Source organism: Crinia signifera, chromosome 3, assembly GCF_055691185.1.
Source record: "Crinia signifera chromosome 3, ASM5569118v1, whole genome shotgun sequence".
Classification (NCBI taxonomy): Eukaryota; Metazoa; Chordata; class Amphibia; order Anura; family Myobatrachidae; genus Crinia; species Crinia signifera.
The window spans coordinates 187,022,316-187,047,400 of record NC_139219.1 but is presented as its reverse complement, the minus strand read 5'-3'; the positions used below and the strand labels follow the sequence as shown (position 1 = coordinate 187,047,400).

General features: G+C 43.5%; 1 protein-coding gene across 1 annotated transcript; it reads left to right on the top strand.

The window, feature by feature from the left end:
• Window positions 1-5,241: 5,241 nt before the first annotated feature.
• Window positions 5,242-21,148, top strand: AKIRIN2 (akirin 2). Its single transcript, XM_083177109.1, has 5 exons — window positions 5,242-5,834; window positions 14,256-14,396; window positions 15,171-15,314; window positions 17,827-17,898; window positions 20,492-21,148. The coding sequence occupies exons 1-5, from the start codon at window positions 5,660-5,662 to the stop codon at window positions 20,500-20,502; spliced, it is 543 nt and encodes a 180-aa protein (XP_083033235.1). The 5' UTR covers window positions 5,242-5,659; the 3' UTR covers window positions 20,503-21,148.
• Window positions 21,149-25,085: the final 3,937 nt, after the last annotated feature.

The following is a 25,085-nucleotide window of genomic DNA, read 5'->3' as shown; positions in this document are numbered from 1 at the left end:
AACTGTAGTTAGTAGATGTTATAAGAATAAGTAGATACTGCCCTGTAGTATTAGCACTAAAACAGTCAATTTGCTCCAAAAGGTTAAAAAGAGTTAGTATGGAGCTGTAATACTAACTCTTTAACCTCCTGGAGCAAATTGACTGTATTAGTACTAATACTACAGGACAGTCAGTGATCACAAAAACACGCTACAGAGCATATTTTACTCTAAACATAGTGCTGGGGACTTCATTTTAGAAAATGAGTGCGTGTCTCTGGGGACGCACTCTGCTAAAGCAGGCTATTCGGGGATCAGGAGAAGCCCATGGCAGAAGTAGGTCCATGGGGATGCTGCAGGCTATCTGAGGAGCAAAAGACTTCGGTGGCTGACACCAATGAATAGTGAAGCTCGGTGGGCGCCGTTGAAGGCCGGAGCAGGCGCCGGCCAGAGTGGGTCCCCTGGGACATTGCAGGCTAACTGGAGCCTGATGGCTGGCACGGAGAGCAATAAATCTCATCATCTGCTGCCAGGACCCGAGTAACAGTAGATCTTCGGCAACTAGTGCCGAGGAGCAGTGGAGCTTGGTGTCCGCCGCCAGAGACCAGGAGCAGCTGGCAGCCAAAGTGGATAACCGTAGACACTGCAGCATAGCCGGGGAGCAAAAGATCTGCCTTATCTTTACCCTCTTAACCCCATCACCTCACTTCCTCTTGCCCCCCCCCATCACCTATCTCCCATCACCTCACTCCCTCTCGCCACCCCACTTCCTCTTGCACCCTTCAGATCACTCCCTCTCACCCCAATCACATCATCCCCGCTCACTCCGTCTCAGCCCCCTTCTCTCCTCCACCCCATCTTTTTTGCTCTCTCCCCTTCCTCCCTTTTTCCTCTCTCTCCCACACTCCTGTCTCTGTCACCCTCTCTCTCATGCGGTCTTTTTTTACTTGCTTTATTTGCTCTCTCTCCCCTTGTCCTGCTACTCTTTCCTTTTCTCTCTTCCCCCACCTCTCGTTCGCTCAACCCTTTCTCAATCCCCTTCTGTTGCACCTACTTCTTTATCTCTCTCTCTCTGCCCCTAGTCTTTCTCCTCTACCTTATCACCACCTTTTCCCCCATGCTTCCTTTTTCTCTCTCTCTTTCTGCCCTCTCCCTGAAAGTATCACTACCTGGTGCTGTCTCCCTGACATTCTCTATCTCGCTCAGTCCCTAAACTCTCTCTCCCTAACATGCTCCCTCTCTCTAGCACTTGATTCTCTCTCCTTCTGCCATTCTCTTACTACTGCTCATAGCCCTGTCTCGCTTCTCCCCCTTTCTTTGACACCATCTCTCTCACTTATTCTCTCTAACCCCTTTCTCTCCCTGATACACTTTCTCATCCTTTCTTTCCCTGACACCCTCCCTATATCTCTCCCTGACAATATCTTGCTCCCTCTCCCTCCAACATTCTCTTATGCCTGCTCACACACCTCCCTCCCCCTCCCCTTTTTCTGACACCCTCCCTCCTTCCTCTCATTCCCTTTTTCAATTAAGCCCTCTTTCTGTATGACTACCCATCTCTCCCTCTTTCATGCTCCTCTCTCTTTTCACAACACCCTCTTTGTCTCTCACTCCAATCTTTCTTCTGCCCCTCTAAGAGGCATTGCAGAACAGTAGTAGTGAGGGGTAGGGTATAGCTCAAAGGTGTAATATGTGAATGGACCCATAAACAGTGGAATAGGATTGGAGAGGGAAAACAGTATGGGGCTGTTTGTCAGGGTTTGGGCTATCTTCATGTTCAATGAAGGGCAATCTTAAATGCTTCAGCATACCAAGACATTATGAACAATGCTATGCTTCCAACTTTGTGGGAAAGGCCCTTTCCTATTCTAACATGACTGTTCCACAGTGCACAAAGCAAGGACTATAAAGACATGGTTTGATGAGTTCTGTGTGGAAAAACTTGACTGGCCTGCACAGAGCCCTGATCTCAATCCCATTTAGCACCTTTAGGATGCACTAGAATGGAGATTGCGAGCCAGGCTCTCTCGTCCAACATCAGTGCAGTACTTCATAAATACTCTACAGCAGGGGTTCCTAATCTTTTTTGAGTCACGGCACCCTACAGTATCAGAATCTTTTCACGGCACCCCCTAGACCAGGGGTGTCCAAACTTTTTGCGACAAGGGCCAGATTTGGTGAAGTGGAAATGTGTGGGGGCCGACCATTCAGTCTGACATTCTTTAAATCATTAATCACATCAGAATGGTCCCCCACTCTGCCCCCATTCACTCTATGTCCCCCAGCCTGCCCCTTCACTGTATTTCCACCAGCCTGCCCCCATACACTGTATGTCCCCCAGCCTGCCCCTCCTTCACTCAGTGAAGTTCACTGTATGTTCCCCATTCACTGTATGTTCCCCACTCTGCACCCATTCACTCTGTCCCCCAGCCTGCCCCCTTCTCTTAATGTCCATCAGTGTCTCCATTCATTGTATGTCCCCAAGCCTGACCCTCCTTCACTGTATGACTCCCATTGACTGTATGACTCCCATTCACTATGTACCTCTCTCTGTCCCCATTCACTGTATGTCCCCCAGCCTGAATCTCCTTAACTGTATGTCCCCCATTATGACCCCTCCCTTCTCTGTATGTTTCCCAGCCCCTTGTGTGAGCCAGAGGACGGAGAGGCAAAGCAGGCACTGCAAGGAAAGGAGATGCTTAGGCTCCCGCTGCTGCCATCCTCCGCTCTGCATGTTACGGGAGCAAGCTTCTCTTCTGCTGTCACTGTGATTGTGGAGTAGGATGATATAGGATTGCAGCAGCAGGGGTAGGACGCCAAACACATCTGACTGTGGCGGCCGGCACCTCCTCACTGCAGCAGACAGCAACGTAAAGGCGCGCTCGCCGGGGCCCCACCTTTAGTGTCCTGTGCTGTGCTTCCCACATCTGATGCTCTGTCCTCTTCCAGCTGGAGGCTGCGGGCCGCTTGAAATGACAGCACGGGCCGAAATTGGCCCCCGGGCCTGACTTTGGACATGTCTGCCCTAGACCAAAAAAAAAAAAGCCCCAAAAAACCGAATACATATAACTAAATTAATTAAATTGGGTTTATATGCGATTCTTATGTTCAGTTATGTGGTAAAGGGCAGGATTTGCTTCTGTTCGTACACACACCACTGGTTTTGCCCATAAATAATTAACCATAAATAATTTGAATTGGTCCTGGACCACAAACCCAGGGCACCCCTGCATGTGTCCTGAGGCACCCCAGGGAGCCACGGTACACAGTTTGGGAACCACTGCTCTACAGTATTGATATTCAGCCTAATTCAACTCGCGGCACACCAAACAAGATTTTCAAATTGCCAAGGCATACCATCAGACCCCCACAGGAAAAAAATCAAACCCTTTGGCCCCTATTTGAAAAAACAATAACACTGGTCCCCATAGGTAAAAACCAAAGAATATTGGCCCTCATATGAAAAGAGACCAGTGAAAACAGTAGAAATGGTGTTGGCTCTAAATTGCTCTGGACAGCTCTAGATCTGGTGGCACACATGAGTACAGCTCAAGGCACAATAGTGTGCCACAGCACAGTGGTTGAAAAAAAACTGTTCTATGGAATGAATGGGCACAAAGTCCCGCAGAAACACTCCGGAATCTAGTGGAAAGCCACAAAAGTGGGACCAGCTCCATATTATACATATTTGAATACAATATTATTATAGTCCCTGATGTGTAATGGTCAGGCATCTATAATATATAAAGACGCATACTGTATAATTAAAAAATATATATTAAAAATATTAAGCCATCCACCCTGACGCAAATTTGCTAGTAATATCAGCAGATAAGCAGCAGTTGCCGGAGATGATGAGGGAGCACGCATCAGTGCTCACCGCCGGGCCATACACACTGGGCGGCTTTTGAGCTAGATGCAGCTCAAAAGGCAAAACTGAGCTGCTATCAGCTCAAAATCACCTAGGATGTGATTTACTAAATAAATTTGGTAAAAACCCCATTTTCTGAGTTTTGACTGCATTTTCTAATGCACTTAAGCCCCTCTCGGCAGGGCTCCGCCCAGGGCTTAAAGTGGTCCTGGAGAGGTGGTGGAACTCCGCTCCCCTAACACCGACACCCCCCCCCCCCCCCCATTAGGCAGAGCCGAGAACAGTGCTAGGGAATTGTGCCCTACCACCCGTAAAGGGATAATGTATCCACCATACATGGTAGCACAATCGTATACACATTACACTGCATGTAGTGCCCTTGATTCATATTAAGTCACATAGTAATTCCCCTTATACACATAATGCCCACAGTTGTTCATCTTAACTTTACATTATGTACGCCGTGCCAGCAGAAGAAGCCGATGGGACAGGTTTTTCTGTTGGAATTACTGCTCAGGGCTGTGGTGGAGGTGGAACTCAGTTCCCCCTACCATTAGAGGTGGTGGAACTCAGTTCCACCCAGTTCCCCCTCACTTTAACCCCTGGCTCTGCCTATGACTTCTCTTCACAGCGCTGCTGTGTGAGTGATCCGACACGGATCCTTCTTAGCATGCCTCGCGGCCACCAACGTCTCTGCGCATGTGCAGAGGGACTTTTCCATTGGAAATGAGGAAGTCTAAGCAGTGGCGGGGATTGCAATGGGCCACTCTTATCGGGAGAGCTGCCCTTTGTGTTGTTAATCGAATGTTACTACTGTAATTTCTTTTAACCATTTGTCTGAATGCCTATTTTTGTCTCCATGTTTAGAGAGAAGGACAGTTGTCACTTGCTCCCAGAAATTGACCAGATTTACATTCCAACCAGCCAGATTGTGCAATTAAATGGGCAATTTATAGTAAAAAAAAAAAAAAACCATGAAGGATATATCATAACGGTTGCTTAACGACACAGGAGTTTGTCCTTAATCTTACATAGTAAAGAGATAAAGGGAAACCCACAGCAACACAAAGTCACTTATATCTGGGCGAGAGGTATTACAATGGATAATAAACATATAACCAGAATGCCGGCCGTACCCTCTCTGCACAACACACACTGAGTATTATATTTCATTCCCAAATCTACAACCCCCTCCCACACCCGCCGTATGTCGCCACTCGTACACCTCTACGGCTGCGGCCGGGCCACCGAGCATTTCAGCCAGCCAATGACAACTCTCTCTTCACAAGTTTCAAAACAACTAGGGGGATTTAAATTCAAATACGGAAGTGACTTCCCTGAACTAGAGCATGTCGGGAAATGACGTTCATTTGACCGTTTGCGCTGCACTTCGAGTGATCGCGCTGACTACATTTCCCACAAGCCCCCTTGCGCCAGCGGTGCATGTCGGAGTGAGAATGAATCAGTGGCGTTGTTGATAACGCCATATTGAGGAGAGAGTACAGACGAGTCAGACAGTCCCAGGCAGCGGCAGCGCAGAGTAACGCAGCTCGGTGTATCAGTGAGTGGCCGTGCCATCCTTCGCCATCCTCCCCGGCTCCGTCTTCCAACGGCCCGGCTGCAACTGATAACGGTGTGGCGTGTTCCAGGGGAGCAGGCAGCCGGAGGATTGTCACGGGAAGGTGACGGGAGGCTGAGGAGGCAGCGCCTAGCTACAGGCCGGGGATAATCGGAGAGGAGCCGCAGTGGGGAGCCTCCCTGTCTTATCTGTGCCCCTCGCTCTGGGTCTGTGCTCGTCTCTGCCCGGACATGGCCTGTGGAGCCACCCTTAAAAGGACTATCGACTTCGACCCTCTCCTGAGCCCGGCGGCCTCCCCAAAGAGAAGGCGATGCGCCCCTCTCTCCCCCTCCGGACCCTCCCCACAGAAATACCTCCGTATGGAGCCCTCACCCTTCGGGGAGGTGTCCTCCCGGCTAACCGCAGGTGGGCTCCTCATAGGACTGGTGATGCTGGGGACATGGGGGAGCCTGGGCTATATGGGGGGAGGATGGGCAAGGTGTGTGCCAGGGATGGGACTGCCAGACACTGCTTGGGGGAGGGAGACGGCTGCACACCCTGGCTAGTAACCATTTGCTGCTAAGGGGACATTTTGGACAAGGAAGCTGCACTGTGTGCTAATGGCGGTGCTGGAATATGTATGTGTAGTCTCATGTGGGAGGTGTGATTGCTAAGGGATGGGGGAGAGGGATTCATATATGGCTTTACAAACTTGCCCAAATCTGTACTAGGCTGTGCGTGTGTGCTGTATTCAGCTGTCACATCCTGAATAACTTGCAATAATTCTCCAGCTGCAAATGTTTCTTTTGATTGGGTGGAGATTCATTTAAGTACTGATCTTGCTGAGAGGATACTATTGTGAGTTTGCTTTTCCAAAGTATTTAATCTTAAGCAATCATATGTATCTTCTGATCACACTGGGGGATGGTCCCCTACAGGAATGCAATGAAGTATTCATTGAAGGGCAAATCTAATGGCTTTTGTTCCATGGTGTGCTACGTAATTGCTCTTCTCTTTGAGGATCAGTATGTATTTTTGTTACAGAAGTGTGACCAGAATGCATTACCTTTATGGATATATCTGGGGATTGTTGCTGACACTTTGTGCTGTAGTTGATACTGTACACTTCCTCATTTGAACTTTGTTTTAGTTTCTTATTATGTGGTGAGGACAGATGAATGTGTGTATATTCTCCCAATATTACTAAATATTTAAATGGATATTTGAGCTTGGAGACAAAGGGGGAAATTTACTAAAGGAAATTTGTAAAAAATAGGTGTATTTGTACCCAGAAATACACTTATTTTTGACATTTACTATCCCGAAAATACGGCCATTCGTATTGATAGCACATCAATACGACTACGAATGGCCGTATTTTCGGGATAGTAAATGTCAAAAATAAGTGTATTTCTGGATACAAATACACCTATTTTTTTACAAATTTCCTTTAGTAAATTTCCCCCAAACTGTTTGATAAATTACAGCATTACCTTTCAGACAGAATTTGACAGGAATTTGTTGGGACAATCCAGGGCTGTCCTTGGTCCTTTTTTCACTGTAAAAGGGTCTACCCAGGTCGACGGGGCCTTAAACCTGGTTGCTAGCAGGGTTTTTCCCAGGTCCGATCCCAGGTTGTGTGCTGTGTGTGAGGCTGCGACCTGGGTTTATTGCCCCTGGTTATCAGTGGAGCTGACTGGTGTATCAGGACAGCTGATTCAAGACTCGTCAGCCTGTGATGTCCACTTTTGATAACTACACTATTTTTCAGGGCTGGCACGGGTTCTGTGTGAAAGGGGTCAGCCTTGGAATAATCTATGTCCAAGCTGCAGTGCGAAAGGGTATCGAAACTGAGAACAATGTTAAAAATCCTGGGGGAAAGTCAAAGCCCTGATTTTAGTAAAGCCGTAATTAGAAGTTGGTACTTACAATTGTATCTCCTTTTAAAGAGTTACTTAAAACTTTGTCTTCTATTTACCCTTAACTTTCATGTACAAAAGGAATGTATCACTTCCATGTTATAGCCAACAGGGTGACTAGCTTTTATTTTGGCAGTGTGGGCTGATCTACAATGTTGTCACCTATGCAAATCTTACAGAACATACAGCTGAATAGACCACACTAAACACAGATGGCCATTTTCTGGACAACAGTGAATATTCATGGTAATATACTATCCATGTATTGGCAGGAACATGTTATAATGCTCCTGAGAAACATCCTGTAAGATCATCAAGCTGACAGTTTCCAACACATTGGCTCCAAGTAATCACATAAGATCAGGGCAAAATGAACTACCTACATTAACAGCTAATCTTGCCTATCTCACTGCACTGAGCAGATTTTCTCTGTGTACTGTAAATTAAATACATTGCTTTTAGGCTTTTATTTAGGCTGTTCTAATCGTAGCAGGTTTTTTTCTATGTGGCCGGCATAGACAACTTTGCCTAATACAGAAGCCCCAAAAAGACCTCATACCGATGGGTATAATGCAAACCAGGTAGCCCATATTTAGTAATTTAGGGGTAGATTTATTAAGCTCGGTGTAGTGATCAAGTGTCTGGTTTTTATCACCGGCCAATCAGCTCCTACCTATCATTTTTCAAACCAAGCCTGTAACTTCGTAGTTAAGTTCTGATTGGCCAGTGATAAAGTTCTGATTGGCCAGTGATAAAGTAACAGCCACATTATCACTTCACTGAGCTTAATAAATCTACCCTTTAGTTAGTACACTTGTTCAGAGAAATTTGGTAATACTTTACCAGGCACAGTCCATTGTTTCTGTACACTCCTATTAGTAGGATAAAGGATCCATAAAATGTATTTGAATTGACTTACTAAGGCCATACAATGAATGCAGTTTGAGGTTGTTGAAACAAAATATACATACCATTTTCCTAAAACTAGTTTTTTATTTAGATGCAAACCTAGATCTAAGATGTTGCAAAAATATCTACCTTATGTAAATCTCCCTCATAGTGCTTATTCAATTTGAGTAAATTAAGCTCATGGAACTAATTCATAGATGTAGGCATTGCACAGCTGCAGGGAAGCATCTGTGCAGTAGTACCACGCAACTATACTGCTAGTGCAGCAGAAGGCATCTGAAGAAGAGATTTCAGTTCCTCCTCTGAATACACAGTCACCAGCTGTAGTTATTGCCCCCTGAGTAAGTCCATGCCTACAAAGCAGATTCGGGCCTTAAGTGTCAGTGAGCTGAACAACTTACCAACACTTAAGGCCTGATTCATAGCTGTAGGCAATTGTATTGCTTCCTGAGACTAGCTCAGAGGCTGCACTTGCTGATTTCTGATTGCACCCTCCTGAGGTGTAAAGCTGTGTGTACACAGGGGATTCATCCAAGCGATGTTGACTACATAATTAAATTTGCTTAGAATGTGTCCCTGTATACACAGGGGGCGGCAGCGATGCGTGACCCTGCAACATCGCTATAGGCCGGCCTAATAGATACTGCGGGCAAGAATATTCTTGTAGACGCTGCAGTGTCTATTAGGCTGTACACACAGGGTGCCGCTGGAGATAGCGCCGGCTTATCTCCGGCAGTGACAGGGAGATTTTGACTAAGCAAAAATCGCTTAGTCAAAATCTCCCTGCTACAGCCTGTGTCTACATCCCTTAAGGAGAAATCTGTGTGAACTAGGGCTTCAGGGCTAGTCGTGACCTGACATTTATATTGCTCCTGTGAGCTGTAGCAAAACACTGCTTACCCCAGTCATTATTACAGATAGTGTGACCTGGCATTTGACCCCTTTTACACTGTGTCCGAACCTGGCATAATGCCGGAAGGGAAGACGTCAGCTGAGGCAGGTCCTGGGCCGGCACTTGGACGATGGACACTAAGGTCAAGCTCATCACCCATGAATGCTGCAGGGGTACCCCCAGTCACTGTCTGTAAGGTGAATTGAAGCAGCACAAAGGCATCCATTCACCTCCTGCCGGCTCCGCTATTGGAATAATTTGGATATTAGGTTTCTGGATAATGTGCACACGGTTCAATTTGGTTTAGTTTTCTATTCGCCTTTTCTGATGTAAGAAAAATCAAATCCGACATTGTTCAAGATGCATTCAATCTTGATGCCCGGCCCTGTGGCATCTAAATCTAATATTAGAATAGACTGTGCATGGGAGGCTATATTGTACAGATCTATATTATTAGTCTAAATCCAATGAGTACACAGCGCTGTGCGATTCAATCACAATTGAATCTTGATTGAATAGAAAATGAATTGCACCGTATGTACACTACTTAAGGGATACTCAACCTGTAGTGGCAGATGTTCTACCTAGTGTTGATGCTAAGGAATTTAATTGGCTTATGTTGCCATTTTATGGTTCTGCTAATCCCCGTTCAGGAATATTTATGAAAGCTTTCACACACAAAGTACCAACCAGTCAGCTAAATTCAGCATCTTAAACGACAAACTTTCTGTTCACCTTTGAGACAGACCCCAGCCCCAAATGTATGTCATATGGATTGTATTTGGGGATGGAGATTTTTAGATCAAAGAAATTAGTTGAGTGATGGAAGCATCTGCCAGTATTGACCGCTCATGTCTTTATCAGTAAGCCATTCATTCCTATTCTATGTGTTGAGAAGGATCTACAGTGCAAAAGAGTTCAGTTTAGTCATTCAGGATACATATATTTAAAATGTGATTATGCATTGCAAGGAAATGACAAATACTCAAACTTGTTCTTAGATGAGGAATGTTAATACAGTCCCACAAACCATGTTGATCCTTGCTACTTCTGCATTAGTCAGGTCTCCTCTTGACAGTTAATGGTTTAACAAGTCACTTTTCGTTTGTGTGTAAATAATGATGCAACTAAATGCACAGGGTTTGACTGGAAGGAGCTTCTCAAAGGTTGCTTAGGACTTAATGTGTAGGCTCTTTGGGTCAGGGTGGAAATTCAGTCTGCAAAGGAAAAAGGTGGTGTTTAGTTTTCACTCCCCTCTTGAGGATGTCATGCAGAATATTGGTGTATATAAATTGTTTGTGTCCATGGTTTAGCTATTAATTAAAGCCATAATTAGAAAAAAAAAAATGTATGGTAGGATCTGGTTAAAATGATGTAACAATGTTAACCTTTCAATTAATATTCAGCTCTCCTCACAATCTTTTCTGCTCCTTTTAACTCATGTAGTTAGATTCAGAAGTGTTTTCAACTCCAATCCTCAAGTATCAACCATTCATGGTTTTTATGATTACTTTCTCTGGACTAATGAATGGCCCAGAAAAATAGAACTGGTCACCTCTGCTTATTTATGGAAACACAGAAAAATGAGACTTGGGGTGGGATTCTCTAATAACCCCGGCTGCACATCGCCGGCACTCGCATTGTTAATTGCATATGCACTAACATATGTGATTATTAACACAAAGGCGAGGGCCGGTGATGAACCCTTACCCGGCTGTCAGGGCTCCTCTTACTCCTCTCTGCGTCCGGAAGCAGTGCAGGGAGGAGGAGGTCACTGGTCCGGGCAGCACAGCAGGAGGCTGCCCGGACACAGGTGAGGCGGGGGGGCAGAGCGGATTGGCGGGGTGGGGGGGGGGGGGCGTGAAGGGAAACCCATGGGCTTCTGTGGGGTTATACCATCTAGAACTGGCGTAACCCCCCGCAACGAAGCCCTGGCGGTGGGTCTTTGCTGCATATGAAAGTGCAGTAAAAACCCAGACAACAGGGTTATTAGAGTACATAAAAAAATAAATTACAAAACAAGAAAACTGTGAAAGTTCAAGACTTTATAGGACAAGTACAGAGTATCTTAATACTTATGCATCAGTAAACAACCGTGAAAAAAAGTATCAGGGTGGCAGAAAACCAAAGGTATTTGATGCCATTGAAGACAGTGAGTAGGAGAAACACGAGTGACACTAGGGTTCATGAAAGCTTACCTTCTAAATGGGAGGAGGCAGATGGTGAGAATGGAACAGTGTTTGAGAGCTGGTTGGGTTTGGGGAAGAAGTGGATCTTGAGAGTTCGTTTGAAGTTGTGTAGAGGTAAAGCATTCCAGAGAAGGGAGCAGCATGTGAAAAATTTGCATATACACGAACTTCGGATAACTATTCTCCCTACCCACCTGTTGGGATGACTGACAAGGGACTGTCTCCTAGCCATGTTCCAGGCGAGACGACTTGAGGTTTTTCTTTTTGTTAATAAATGAAAGCAGGGCATCTACAAAGATGGAGAATCCCTTGTTTTGAAGGAGTCTCTTCTTTCAAAATAGCTGTCATTCTAAAAATTGCGGCCTGTTTGTTAGTGTGATTTACCACGCAATTGACTGGTCGCTGAAGGGGCCTGAGAGCTAAATGCAGGGTCGCTTTGGGACTGAACCGTTTCCAAGTTCCAGCCTACTTTAAACAATTCATTCACCCCTTAAAGCAAAAGTAAATAGGACAAAGTTAATGGTCTATTTGTGGCTACATACATGTCAAATGAATAATGTAGAACACATTTTAACCTTATGGAATTGGGGATGGAAAGGCCATGTTAAATGTAAATCATCTATAGCACTTGTAGTGCTTTACCACTGCCCAGATAGGGCCCTTTTTACATACTGGCAATAATGGGATGTACAGAATGGTCAGGGTGAGAAAGAACCAAAGTCACAATATCTGACCACATGCTGGAAACAGGGTTTATCATGCCCTGCACGAAGATGGAGGGAATTCCTGAAGAGACTAAGTAATAAAATACAAAGCAGCATCCATTGGAATGTCACTTTGCCTGGGAGACTTGGGGTGCAAAGAAATGAGAGGAAAATTATAGTTAATTCCCAATCGTAAAATGTATTCTTTTTTTTAAACTTTATTTCACTACTTTAAATGTTACAAAGGTTTCCAACCTAGAATGTGTCTGCTTATACATTAGTTTGGGCAGGAAGTTAAATAAGAAGTGTCGGCACAAGAATTGTGCAAGAGAAGGTTTCTTGACAGATGTATACAAAATGAAACCCAGCACATTCTATTAAACGCTGCAGGATAACCGCTGCACAAGGCTAGTGCAAACAGTCTGTTGCCAAAGCGATTGTTTTTGTGGTGGGCGCTGTTGCTATTCTATTTGTCCATTTTTTTTTTTTTTTTTTTTATTTTTTTTTTATAATTGCAAAACCAGTGCTTCTGGCAGCCAATAACATTGACCTTATATAGCCTGCAAGTGCTCCGTGGTACAAGTTTTGGTACAATTGGTCAAGTGTATATAAAGTTTTATGGTAATTTCGGTAATGTAATATTTTGAAATAAGTCTAAAAATAGAAATCCACAGGATTATTTGGAGGCAGACAAACTGTCAGTGACATTCCAGGTATAATAAATGCTTAAAGCAGCGGTCTCATCAAAAAGATGCATGTCTCATATATCGGGTTGGACATACCTTTTTATATAATTAGCAGACTGATAAGCCAATGCTTGCTTACTGCTTCCTAAATCTATACATGCTTAACAAACTTATGAAACTTCCCCTTTTTGGTCTCTTCTGACTGGGTCACATACCCAGTTACATCCTATGCCAAATGTATGCAAGTACAAAAACGTCTGCATGCTATAGAGAAGGGGAGGAGGAGACACACTGCAGAAATGTATATTCAAAGAAAACTGGAGACCCTGTTGGTAAATGTAATGGCATTAGAGTTACCAGAGATTTGGGGTTTAGTGGAAGGGTGTGTTTTAAACTTGATGCCGCTTTAAAAAAACGACTTGCATAATCCTGAGTCTGCCAATTGTTAATATGATATATCTCCTAGTGTAGCACTGCTATATTTTTAGGAAAAGCTGTGTGCTATGAAGTTTCACTGTTTTAAGATTTGCTGTGGCAGTCAAAAAAAAAGGTACATGTTTAGTTTCACGGTGGCACTTCCCACGCGATTTGCATACAATTCAATCTGCGTTACGATTTAACACCCCCCACATCAGCCCGAAGCGTGGCGAGTGCAGTGTGCCCCACGAGGGGACTCAGTACGCATACTCCCGACCTGTTCATACCCCCGACCTGTTCATACCCCCACTATCCACGGCGTGGAGTTGATTTTATAAAGTGTGGTGAGGGCAGCGAGCCACCAAGCCCGAAGCGTGGCGAGGGCAGCGAGCCCCGCTTAAAACGAGCCCAAAGCGTGGTGAGGGGCCTCGGAATACACATCAATCAATGTCCCCTCGCGGGGCTCGCTGTGCTTGCCATGCTTCGGGCATGTTTTACGCGTGGGCTCGGTGGCTCGCCACACTTTATAAAATCAACTCCGTGCCGACATGGGTAGTGGGGGTATGAACAGGTCGGGAGGACACTTCCGTTCGCCACGCTTCGGGCTGACGTGGATAGTGGGGGTGTGCTAAATCTCATCGCGAATCGTATGCAAATCGCGTGCGATATTTGCATACGATGCGATCTGCTGTGAAGTGCCCCTGTGAAATTAAACAAGTACCAATAATACTAACAGATTTGGTCACAGATGACCAGCGTTATCAATTTTTAAGAGTAGAAGCCATTAAAAGTTTACATGCATACTTTTCCCCTTTAAAATTGGTAGCTATAACTAAATGATAAGAAATTGAAATTTATATACTTTGTATCTAGTGTATTGTTAATCACTTATGCTCTAGAAGCAATATATTCGTTAGTTTATTTCTTCAATGCTTGGACTGCTTATTAAGAATCAAAATTACTCCGGATAGCTGCTTGACGTTTATATTAAAAAAAATGACCTACTGGACTAGTTGGTGTCATGAATATTAATCTCCTGGGTATGTTTTTTTTTTTTTTTTTTGCAACATGAGTAAATGTAGAAGTTAATGTTTATGGGCTTCATATTTATTTATTTATTTTTTGTTACAGAACAAATCCTTCACAACATAAAACAAGAATATAAACGCATGCAAAAGAGAAGGCATTTAGAAAGCAGCTTTCAGCAGACCGAACCCTGTTCCAGTGACGGCCAGCCACACAATTTCCTGCCTGCTGGGCCAGCTCTACCTGGTGAGTGGAATTGTCTGTTACTGGTGAGGGCTAGACGCACAAGCATGAGACTGTTATCTTTCCCACAATGGTGAGGATAGATTAGGCTGAAAACTGCTTATTTGTGTTCTGCTCATCACTGTTCTGGCACTTATTTACAGCATTTAATCAACAGTTCCATGTATACTTCATTGTCATATTGCTCATAATTGAATGGAAGGTAATAGCCACAGTCCATTAATAGCCCCTGCATAGAAGATCTATAGATTGAGGATACAGCAGCATTTACAAAACATTCTTATAGAAGTCATTTTATAATAACTACAGAATGTGCTCTGGCCAATAGTACCCCATAGGAAGTATGATCCAGGCCATCTTCTTTAATTGTTCTACTGAGCCATAAATGAAGAAGTGACCCATGGAGTTTGAGGAATATTAACTTTTCCCACATCCTTCCTCTGGTGATTGTGTGCACTGTTTAATTGTGTCCTTGGAATAGAAGTGTTCTAAAGTTTCTGTACAAAAGAGGTCAATGTTATGAAATAGTCTTTGTTAGTAATTACTAACAAAAAACGGTTGATTGCAGTTATGTTTTTCTAGTACTGTAAATTCACTTTAGTTCCATGCCTTCAGAGAAATGTGACAATGCTAAAGAGTATATATGCTTTATATCCACTGGAAGCAACACTTTCTGCAAGAGATTTGTTCCCAAATCTATTTCCGTGGATAATGCATATGTATTGTAGCACGTTATGTAAACTCTTACGCACATTAACTAAAGTTAATCTATCAAAGGAACATCTTCAGCTTCTCCATTGCGGAAGGAACAGCCACTGTTTACTCTGAGACAAGTCGGAATGATATGTGAACGTCTTCTGAAAGAGCGAGAAGATAAAGTTCGTGAAGAATATGAAGAAATTTTGACCACAAAACTGGCAGGTATGTGATGTAATGCCATCCTTTATATGTGACATGTAAGAGGAAACTGCTACGCGCTTAGTTTTGATTACTCTTGCATACATGTGTATGTGGGAACTATGTAAAATGTATTTTATGATTATTAGTGTTAAGGACCTATATGAATGAATGGCATATACTAGTCAATGGATTCTTTTACCTGTGGCTTGAAACCTAACCATGGTTTGATATGCCATTTTGATTAGATTCCTATGGCCTGAAAGACTTCATTGTAGAACAAAGTAGTGTACCAACTTCTCTTTTAATTAAATAAAAAAAGTATTTTTTGGGGGGGGGGGGGGGGAGGGCATAAAAATGATTTACTTTTTGATAAAGTGAAAGGTAGATGTGATCACACATGGCCACTTTGGTATAATTGCCACCCAAAACCAGTAGGTCTTAATGAAGTAATAGGGACTGGAAAGATCTTATCCTGCTGATCTCAGAGGCCAGAGCACTGTGCATACAGCAGGCAGAGGACACAGACATATTGGCATTCTGCATATTACAAGGAGCACACTGAGTTGACTGAGAAATGTCCATTCTCTTGTCCTGCTTCCTCTGGTAACATCTACTGAGTAAACGGGGCTGGTTAAGAAACAGTTGCTTCAACAATTGGGAAAGATAGAATTGAATTCCTCTTTGCACCACTTTAGTTGCGACTGGTGTGAAAAATTCTTACTAATTAATACTAATTTTAGTGGTATTTTATGTAGTAATTGTTCCTTTAAAACCTTTATTACCACCTAAGAGCATGTGTACAGTACATTAAATGGTCAAAAATAAGTTTAAGTCCTCATTACATTGATTTAAAAAGTGCATCAATCAGAAGAGGTAACCATTTTGTGGACTATCCCTTGAATAGACATTGGTGACATAACCTAGACTCCTATTGTGTCACTTGATCCAAGTGATTTCATAGGCTCCATTCCATGAATATATAACTTCAACAAGGATAGTGGCAACTATTTTATTTTTATTATGCAGTTGTATAGTATCCATACTTGAGTTTACACATTACAATGGATTCAGTTAGGATAAATAGGGTCATGTGTGCCATTCTTGCTGCAGAGTAATTTGGAAATCCATTCCAATTTGTGAACCACTTTTTCAGGCAACCTTGTTCACGCCTGTGTATTAATTAGAATTTTTCTTTCTTAGTGTGCCCTCTGGGCTAGTCAAACTGAAGGGGGGGGGGGGGGGGGGGGCGACGACAATATTTTAATGTAAAAATATCAATACAGTATTTATTTTTTTCCTAAGTAAGTCTTCAGGTGAAAAGGCTTCATTTTTTGGGGAGATGGGCTGTTGTTTTTTATTTATTAACAGTTTCTTATATAGCGCATACATATTGCGCAGCGCTTTACGAAGCATAGTTATGAGCAAAAACATATAACTAATTACAGCACAAGACCCGTTATGGACAAGTACATGGTTAATACGGATAGTTGCATCAGGGAACAGGACACTGAAGCAATCATCAGGGTGGCAGAGGTTTATATTTTCTAAGAAAGGCACATGAGGAGAGAGGGCCCTGCTCGTGAGAGCTTACATTCTAAAGGGGAGGGATAGACAGACAGGGGTGACACAGAAGGGGAAGAAGTGAGCATAAACAGGTTAGGATGAGCGATGGTCAGGTTTTATGCAGGAGGGTGGGAAGGTGTCAGCTTAGTCCTTGATATTTTAAGTCTAAAAAAGAGCTGGGTCATCCAAGAGTAGACAGCAGAGAGACAGTTGGAGATATGAGTGAGGATAGAGTAATCAGGAAAGGAGCGGTAGATTTCAGTGTTATCAGCATAGATGTGATAGTGGAAGTCGAGTGAGCAAATGAGCTCACCCAGAGAGGACGTATAGATAGAGAAGGAGAGGGCCAAGAATAAAATTTTGGGGGACACCTTAAACTTGCAGATAGGAGCTAAGTTTGTTATCATATATTTGTATAAATAAAATGAGAAAATAATATTTTTGTACCCCACTGTAAATACTTTAATTTGCTGAAAAACACTTGACTCTTTATTTTTCCACCACTAATAATAATTTGTTAAACCGCCATTTGGCACCTTCAGTACCTGCTGTATAGATTGCCATTTTTGTGCTGTTCAGGATGACCTGCCCACTTTCTCATTCACTTCTCCCATGTCCCTTTTTTTGTAGTCAGTTTTTATTTATATAGCACACTTTCTCCAACAGGACTCAAGGCGCTTTACAGACATTAAAAATAATGCACATACTGTAATACAAAGGGTTATCAGTAATATTGTGTAACCGTGTCAGTGCTATTTCTATTTGAATCTTACATTTCTTTGCTGCCTATCGTGTATAGTGTGCAAGCTTTATGCTGCAAGTTTACGGTCACACACATCTAACTGAACTGATATCTTGAGCTGCTACAGCTAGGATATATATACACACTTACATACAATATATCCATTTGGACTATTAATTTCCATCCATTAATAACTGGTTTCTAATTTATTATTTTTTTTCCCTGAAGAACAATATGATGCTTTTGTGAAGTTCACGCATGATCAGATTATGCGACGATATGGAGAACAGCCTGCTAGCTGTAAGTATATTATAAAAATAAAATAGTTTGGATCGCATGCTGTGGGGGGGGTATTCCATAATGCCGGCGAGGGGGTGTCGGCAGCGAGGGTAGCTTGCTTTGGCCGCTCGCCCTATTCAACGTTCGGGTGGACTCCTCGCCATCGGGGGGGGGGGTGGGGGTGGGGATTCCTCTGAATGGCAAGGTTCGCTGCATGTAGCCACAAGCCTCGCTGTTTTGTCTACCCCACTCTGTTTCCACCTAGCTGGAAATAGCGAGTGCAAGGGGGTCCGTTTAGTACCGACCAGTGAGTTATCGGCACTGCTCGTTAAAAAGCATTGAATATACCCCTTTTTATGAACTGCATTTTATAGGTTTTGTTCCAGCAACAAATGGGAATAGGTTATGGCTGTCCATTGAGTAAAAGTGGCCACAGATCACAAATGTTCAAAAACTACAAATGTGGAGTTTGTATATTCTCTCTGAGCTTTCATATGTTTTCTCCAGGTACTTTTCAAATATATAAGTTAATTAGCATCTGACAAATTAACTAGTGAATGTATATATGTATGTGTATGTGTATCAGAATCAGAATCAACTTTATTGGCCATGTGTGCTTGCGCACACTAGGAATTTTTTGCGGATTTTACAGTGCATCATCAAGCAGGGATGGGGGGGGTGGGGGGGGGGGAGGGGAGAGAGAGGACATTGCATACATTACATTGAGGACATTACACATTACATGTAGGGGAACACATGCCCGCCGAGCTGCGCAGCGCCTAGGCAGCCATCAGCGGCGCCACTGGTCGTTGCAGCAGTCGGTAGGTGACAGTATGAGCAGGGACAGTACAATTTATCAACAGGGAACACATACCCGCCAAGCAGCACATCGCCTAGGCAGCCATCAGCGGCGCCACTGGTCGATGCAGCAGTCGGTGGGTGACAATATAAGCACGGACAGAACAGTTTGTCATACAGGGAACACATGGAAAAACCTACCCGCCGAGCAGCACAGCGCCTAGGCAGCCATCCGCGGCGCCACTGGTCGCTGCACCAGCCAGGCAGGTAACACAGAGGGGGTTACATAGCTGAGATGCACAGTTCCTTGGCAGCCATTTGCGGCGCCATCTTCCTGAAGGAGAAGCCAGCGTGGGGGATGGAGTGGTGTGGGGGAGTTTGGGGGGGGGGGGGCAGAGAGAGTCACTGGGCCTGGGGAGAGATAGTGAGGCCTGGGGCTGGAGTTGAGCCCTCCCTGGGCTGAGTTTCGTGCCGCTGCCTCCGATGGTATGATCCCCCTCCACTTCTACGTAACATAGGTGGGTGCGGTGCCGCAGCATTTGGTGGGTAACGCCGCCCGATGCCGATGGGGGGGGGGGGCGAGCTGTGTCCGGGTCCTGTGCCGCATTCTGGACGCTGGGGGCTGAGCTGGCACGTGCAGCCGTCCAGAGCCGGGCCGGGTCCCCCTCCTTCTCACCGCTTCCGTCTCCACAGTGCGGTGTCCTTGTGGCCGACTGTGATGGCTGATGATGGTGCCGATGGGGGAGGGGGGGGGGGGGGGAGCGAGCTGTGCTCCTGCGGCCGGGTCTTGTGCTGCGTTCTGGGCGCCGGGGGACTGAGCTGACACGTGCAGCCGTCCAGAGCCGGGCCGGGTCCCCCTCCTCCTCGCCGCTTCCGTCTCCTCAATTGCGGGGGCCGTGGCGGTGATCTCGTGGCCGACTGCTGTGCGCCGGGGGCTGGGCTGACTCACGTCCCTTCCGTTCGTCAGCGTCTCTGCGGTGCGGGTGCTGCGGCGGTGCCCTCTCCCGGGCGGGGGGGGGCTTCTTCCCTGCCCTCTCCCCATCGTCCACCCATCGTCCACCCGCCGTCCACGGGGCTCTTTCTCCGGGGGCCGAGGATGGAGGCTCCGGTGGACAGGAGCTCGCAAGCATGCGACCATCCCCAGCCCCCACCGGATGTATATATATATATATACTGTACATAGATTTTAAACTACACAAGGTCAGGAACAAATATTCGCTCTGTAAAGTGCTGCGGAATGTGTGCGCTTTAAAAATAAGTTCTAATCTTTTGGGGTGGATTCAAATCATTCATTGTGCCCGATAGTCCGTCTAAAGTAATGGGTGATTCTGTGGCTATATTCATGTGGCTGTTTCTATTGAGCAAATTGCACCAATTGAGGACTAGTTTAGCTGCACATAGCATCTAAACCCACCCAAACTTATGGGCGCAATGCACAAAATCCAGTTTGCATGCTCAAACATGTGATTTCACACATTTCAGCTCACTGCCCCAGGGTGGGGGGGTCGTGAGCTGTAATGATGGTACCTGTAGCCATGCGTGTCTGAGTGGAACTACATTTGAATACATCTGTTGGGCACCCTCTAGTGGCTGGCTGACGGTTATTATTTGAATCCACTCCTGGAATGGAAATTGGATTGGGGTCTGCTTTCGGTGACCTATAATTTGCATGTCTCATATGTAAGCTGGTACATGACACTAACAAAATCCTAATATTTAACTAGATTTCCCTTTGAAAATGGACTGGTTTGAATGGTATTCTGTTTTATTTCATGTTTCAACTAACATTTACCTATATTTCTTGTCTCCCTTGCAGATGTTTCATGAATTGTTCCTTGCCTTCCTTTTGGCTGTTCTCCCCCTATTGCTGCAAGATGTCCTAGTTAAAATTGTGGCAATGCCATATTCCCCTTCCTTGTGAACACAGCTTATTTCAAGCTTTTGTCAGTGGCAACCACTCTTATGCAGCAACTGGTCTTGGAGTGCTCCCTGGTGTCAGTGCCACCTGGATGTGGATCTATGCTACCTGTATTACTATACCAGTGGCCTCATTTGCTGTATCATTGAAATCTGGCTGCTTTTGTTAATGTTTTAAAATGGATTAAAGCTGATGTTTAAGAACGTGCCCTGTACTAGTTGTGTTATAAAATCCCGTTGGTCGTCTTTTTGACAGAACTCCAATGAGGTTTTAACAGTGCACTACAAAACAGTACTCACCGTCAGTATGGCGGAAAACTCCATGGGACAATTTTCAAGTGACATTCATCAGATCTGAGGGAAAATAGGGCATGTGTATTTTAAAGGACTTTTGTGGGGAAGGTGAAAGCGGATTTATGATTACTTGTTTTGTAGTTTTTATTTATTCTATCAGTCTTTAACAAATGTTTAATGCAATTTTTTTTTTCGTCTATCATTGTTTAACTGCCTTGTAGTACTGGAATTTAGTTGGAAAATAAAAATGTACAAAACTTCATTTTGTGCTTTTTTTTTTTTTTTTTTCTCATTTGTGGGATTGTAGGTTTATAATGAACCATCTCAACAGTGACTGGTGGCATGGTGCAAATGTATACATGTAAAAGTGTTTAGGAATGTATACTCTTTCACCCCATAACCATAGTTATGGGACTGGAGTCGCAAACAACATTTCTACAAGTATAGACAGAACGTAAAGGTGGTTCCACACCAAATCAGCACAGGTTTCAGATTGTAATAAATGCTGCCGTGGGAGTAAGAAAACGCCCCAAATGTAGGCTGATAAGGAAATTGGTTTTGAAGATCTAAGCCTGTTTTTAAAGCTGCGCTTTTTTTTCCCCTTAACCATTTGCTTTCATATGATCTATAACACTGCAGTATGTAGCAATAAAACTGAAATTTAAAACTTAACATTTTCAAAGCTATATTTTAAAATGTACCATTTGAATCTCTTTACCACACTTATGGTGCCTACACACATTGCAATTTAGGGGCATTTTCTCAGTGATCACACTAGATTACTAAGAATGCCCCATACATTGCTCCGTGTGTATGGGGCCATAGCGATGTGCGTCGCTATTGCCTGGCGATTTATATCCAGCATGCAGGATAAATCTATAATCGCCGGTGCAAGGTGACGCAGGCCCTGACCGATCACTCAGCACACACACATTGCTGAGTGATCTAGCAGCCCATCTCCCAGGTGTATCGAGCTCCAAAATGTGATAAAATGGAGTGATAAACAACCAGCTCCAACATGTAATGTTTCAAACCCAGCTGGTTGGTTGTTGCTCCATTTTATCACATTTTGAAGCTTTATACATCTGGCCCATATTCTTTTTGGGAATCCTGTTTAATTTTTTTTATATCCTGTAATTTCATGGCATTAAATAGCAATGTTCCTATAAAATACTATGGCTTGTCTATTAAATATTCTGTGCATTGTTTTTGTTTGTAGTATGGCATGAGTCCCGTTGAAGATAGTGCTATCTACATAAAATTGACCATATGAAAAATTTGAGATTTTTCAATGTTTTTAAGAGAAACAGTGCTCTTCTATCATATGAAAGCCATAATAGGTTTAAAATCAGAACTAGACCAACTGTAGCTCAATTGGGTGAGCTGCAAATGCAATAAAAGGTGAAAAGCAAACCAACAAAAAAAAAAAGTTTAAAACCAGTGTACTTTGCCTTAGATTTGGGGGTTTTCAGAACATCCATGACAGCATTTCTTGAATCAAATTTCATTCTGAAATGGTCCATTTGAAAACCTGTTTTTTTTTTGTGTGACATAACCTGTATATATTAAAATATTCAACATTTCTAGATGAATAAGCATACTTATTTTAGCTCTGCAAATAAAGGGTGTAAGCTTTGTATAAAGAATTTTTTTTATTTTTTGTTTGGGCCAGATTCTATAAGCTTCAAAAGTGATAAAATGGAGAGTGATAAACAGCCAGCCAATCAGCTCCTACCTGCCATGCCACATACTGTGTTTGAAAAATGTCAGGCAGGAGCTGATTGGCTGGCTGTTTATCACTCTCCATTTTATCACTTTTGAAGCTTATAGAATCTGGCCCTTTGTCTTTTTAGATGGAAATGATTCTAGACAGCTTTTACAATCTTGTATCTTAATCTGAAAAGTTCAGCTAATGGTAAAATACTTCTCACAGAGCACATAGCTACTGGCATATTTTTATATATTTGGTGGAAATGCAGTGTCTAGTCTAACTAAGTACTCTGGTGGGTGAACTAATCATTTACATGCGCAGTCCTCCAATATGATTTATAAAATTAAGGTATGCATAAGCAAATGCTCAAGCACAGCTTTCTGTTTCTGTTGTAGCAAAAAAAAAAAAACCAAACATAGCTGTATTGGAAGACATTGGCCAAAAAATATATAGTACTCATAGGAGCAAGTAATAGCAATTGTTGAATATGCATAATGTACAGAGTGGTGCCCAAACTGCATTCCAGTTAATCTAATTATTTAGAGCAGTGGTTCCCAAACTGTGTGCCGTGGCTCCCTGGGGTGCCTCGGAGAACTTGCAGGGGTGCCTCAGGTTGGTGGTCCAGAACCAATTCCAATAGGCAAAATCAGTGCTTGTGGTTTTCAATGATAATATAACATATGTGGATAAACAGAAGTGAATCATTTCCTTCACCACATACTGTAACAGAACCTAAGCATGACAGTTAAGCACAACTTATTTACAATTTTTTTTTTTTTGGTAACAAACTTTTGGCTATGGGGTGCCCTGACAAATATTCTGATACTCTAGGGTGCAGTGATTCAAAAAAGTTTGGGAACCACTGATATAGAGTAATAAAGTGCCGGGACGCTGCATACCATGAGTGAGACCCGGTGGAGAGTTTCTGAGTAACGCCAACACCACTGGGCAATAGTACAGACACATTCAGAGCAGCACCTCTAGCACCAGACTTTCTGTATTCACATTCTGGATTTTCTGGTTTCACACTGAAAATTCCTGCTGAACAACACAAAACTGCTGGTTGAGTCTCCCATATACATTATTCCATCTGAAATATTCTGAAAACCGGAATATTTGGGGGCATCTGTGACGTTCTCAAACACAGAAGCTGAGCCACAGCAGAGTGTCCCAGTGCGTCCTACATCAAGCCCGGCTGTCTCATGCGATTTATCATATGCAAAATTTGGCATATCAAGTGCCTAATCGTGTGTCCCCTCCTGGGGAGCTGCAGGGGAAATCGAGTCCTACTTGTCCCTAGGACAAGTCGGACTAATGTATGGGGGCCTTTAGGGCTTCTGCAGTAAATGAATTGCATGTAGCTAGTTAAAGGCCTCTACTTGATAGCACAGGACCTTTAAAGGAATGGGTGTTTTTTGTTTTTTTAAAGAACGTAATTTAGAATTTAAAAATCAAATGCTTGAATTGCTTTGATATGCACTTTTTTGTCCTAAGTAAGTGAATTCTGTGTTAAACTGTAGGTGGACAATAAATAAAGATTTTTATCAGTTTTTGATTCATAGAAGCAGACCATGGTAGCCTTGATTAAAAGGATAACTGCCTTGTTGGTGGGGGAAGAAACACCCCAGTAAGTGTCCTATCCTTTACCTGGTGTATTTTCTTGACTTCACTGCAATATAATGTTTCCACAAGATATTCCACATGAAGCATGAGTGTGTTCCCGGCGATGCTAGTTGCTACAGTAGTGAAGCAGATGCATGGTCTTCCTTTGTGTATGCATGATGATACTGCCAACTCGGTCTGCATATAGCTAAAAGGAGTTTGTTTGGGGGAAGCTGCACTAAGTAATCAGGCGGAATTAATATTAATTAGAAAGGGTTACTATTAATGGGAAATATTGGGGTACATAACTGACTATTATTGACAGAATTAATGCAATATTAGCATCACATCCCAACCTGAACCATTGGTTATTGCGTTGTATGTGTGATGGTCAGTGGTGCACCCCCGAGTTATAACACATATAATTAAAAAGAAGAAAATAAACTCTGGTGGGGTGCACTCTTAATCCCCAAAATGAAGTTGCTCAATTATATTAACTGAGCAACTTCATTTTGGGGATTAAGAGTACACCCCACCAGAGTTTATTTTTCTTTTTTAATTAACGGTCTGCACATAGGCCAGCTTGAGACCTCAGATAGTATGGGTCTTGCTGCTGTTATAGGCCCAAACTGCTGAGATATTAGGGCAACAACTATTGGTTGACATACTATACTATTTTTTTTGTTGTTGTTAAAACCGAAGCTCTTACTTTCCCATCCCAATGAGCACAGAGGGAGAATATAACAGTGCAGCGAGGCACTCCCATTAAATTCACAACCTTTTTTCCTATCGCTCTTTTGATGTGTCAACCTGTTGACCAATAGTGGTTGATTTATTGAATGGACATAACAATCCACACCCACTGCTGAAGCATACTCATTGAGAA

Bases quoted from the DNA above. Each gene is read 5' to 3' on its own strand.
- AKIRIN2 (XM_083177109.1), top strand. From the start codon at position 5,660: ATGGCCTGTGGAGCCACCCTTAAAAGGACTATCGACTTCGACCCTCTC. The intron at 5,835-14,255 runs GTGGGCTCCTCA...TTTTTGTTACAG, and splicing joins GTCCTCCCGGCTAACCGCAG to AACAAATCCTTCACAACATA. The intron at 15,315-17,826 runs GTATGTGATGTA...TTTTCCCTGAAG, and splicing joins TTTGACCACAAAACTGGCAG to AACAATATGATGCTTTTGTG.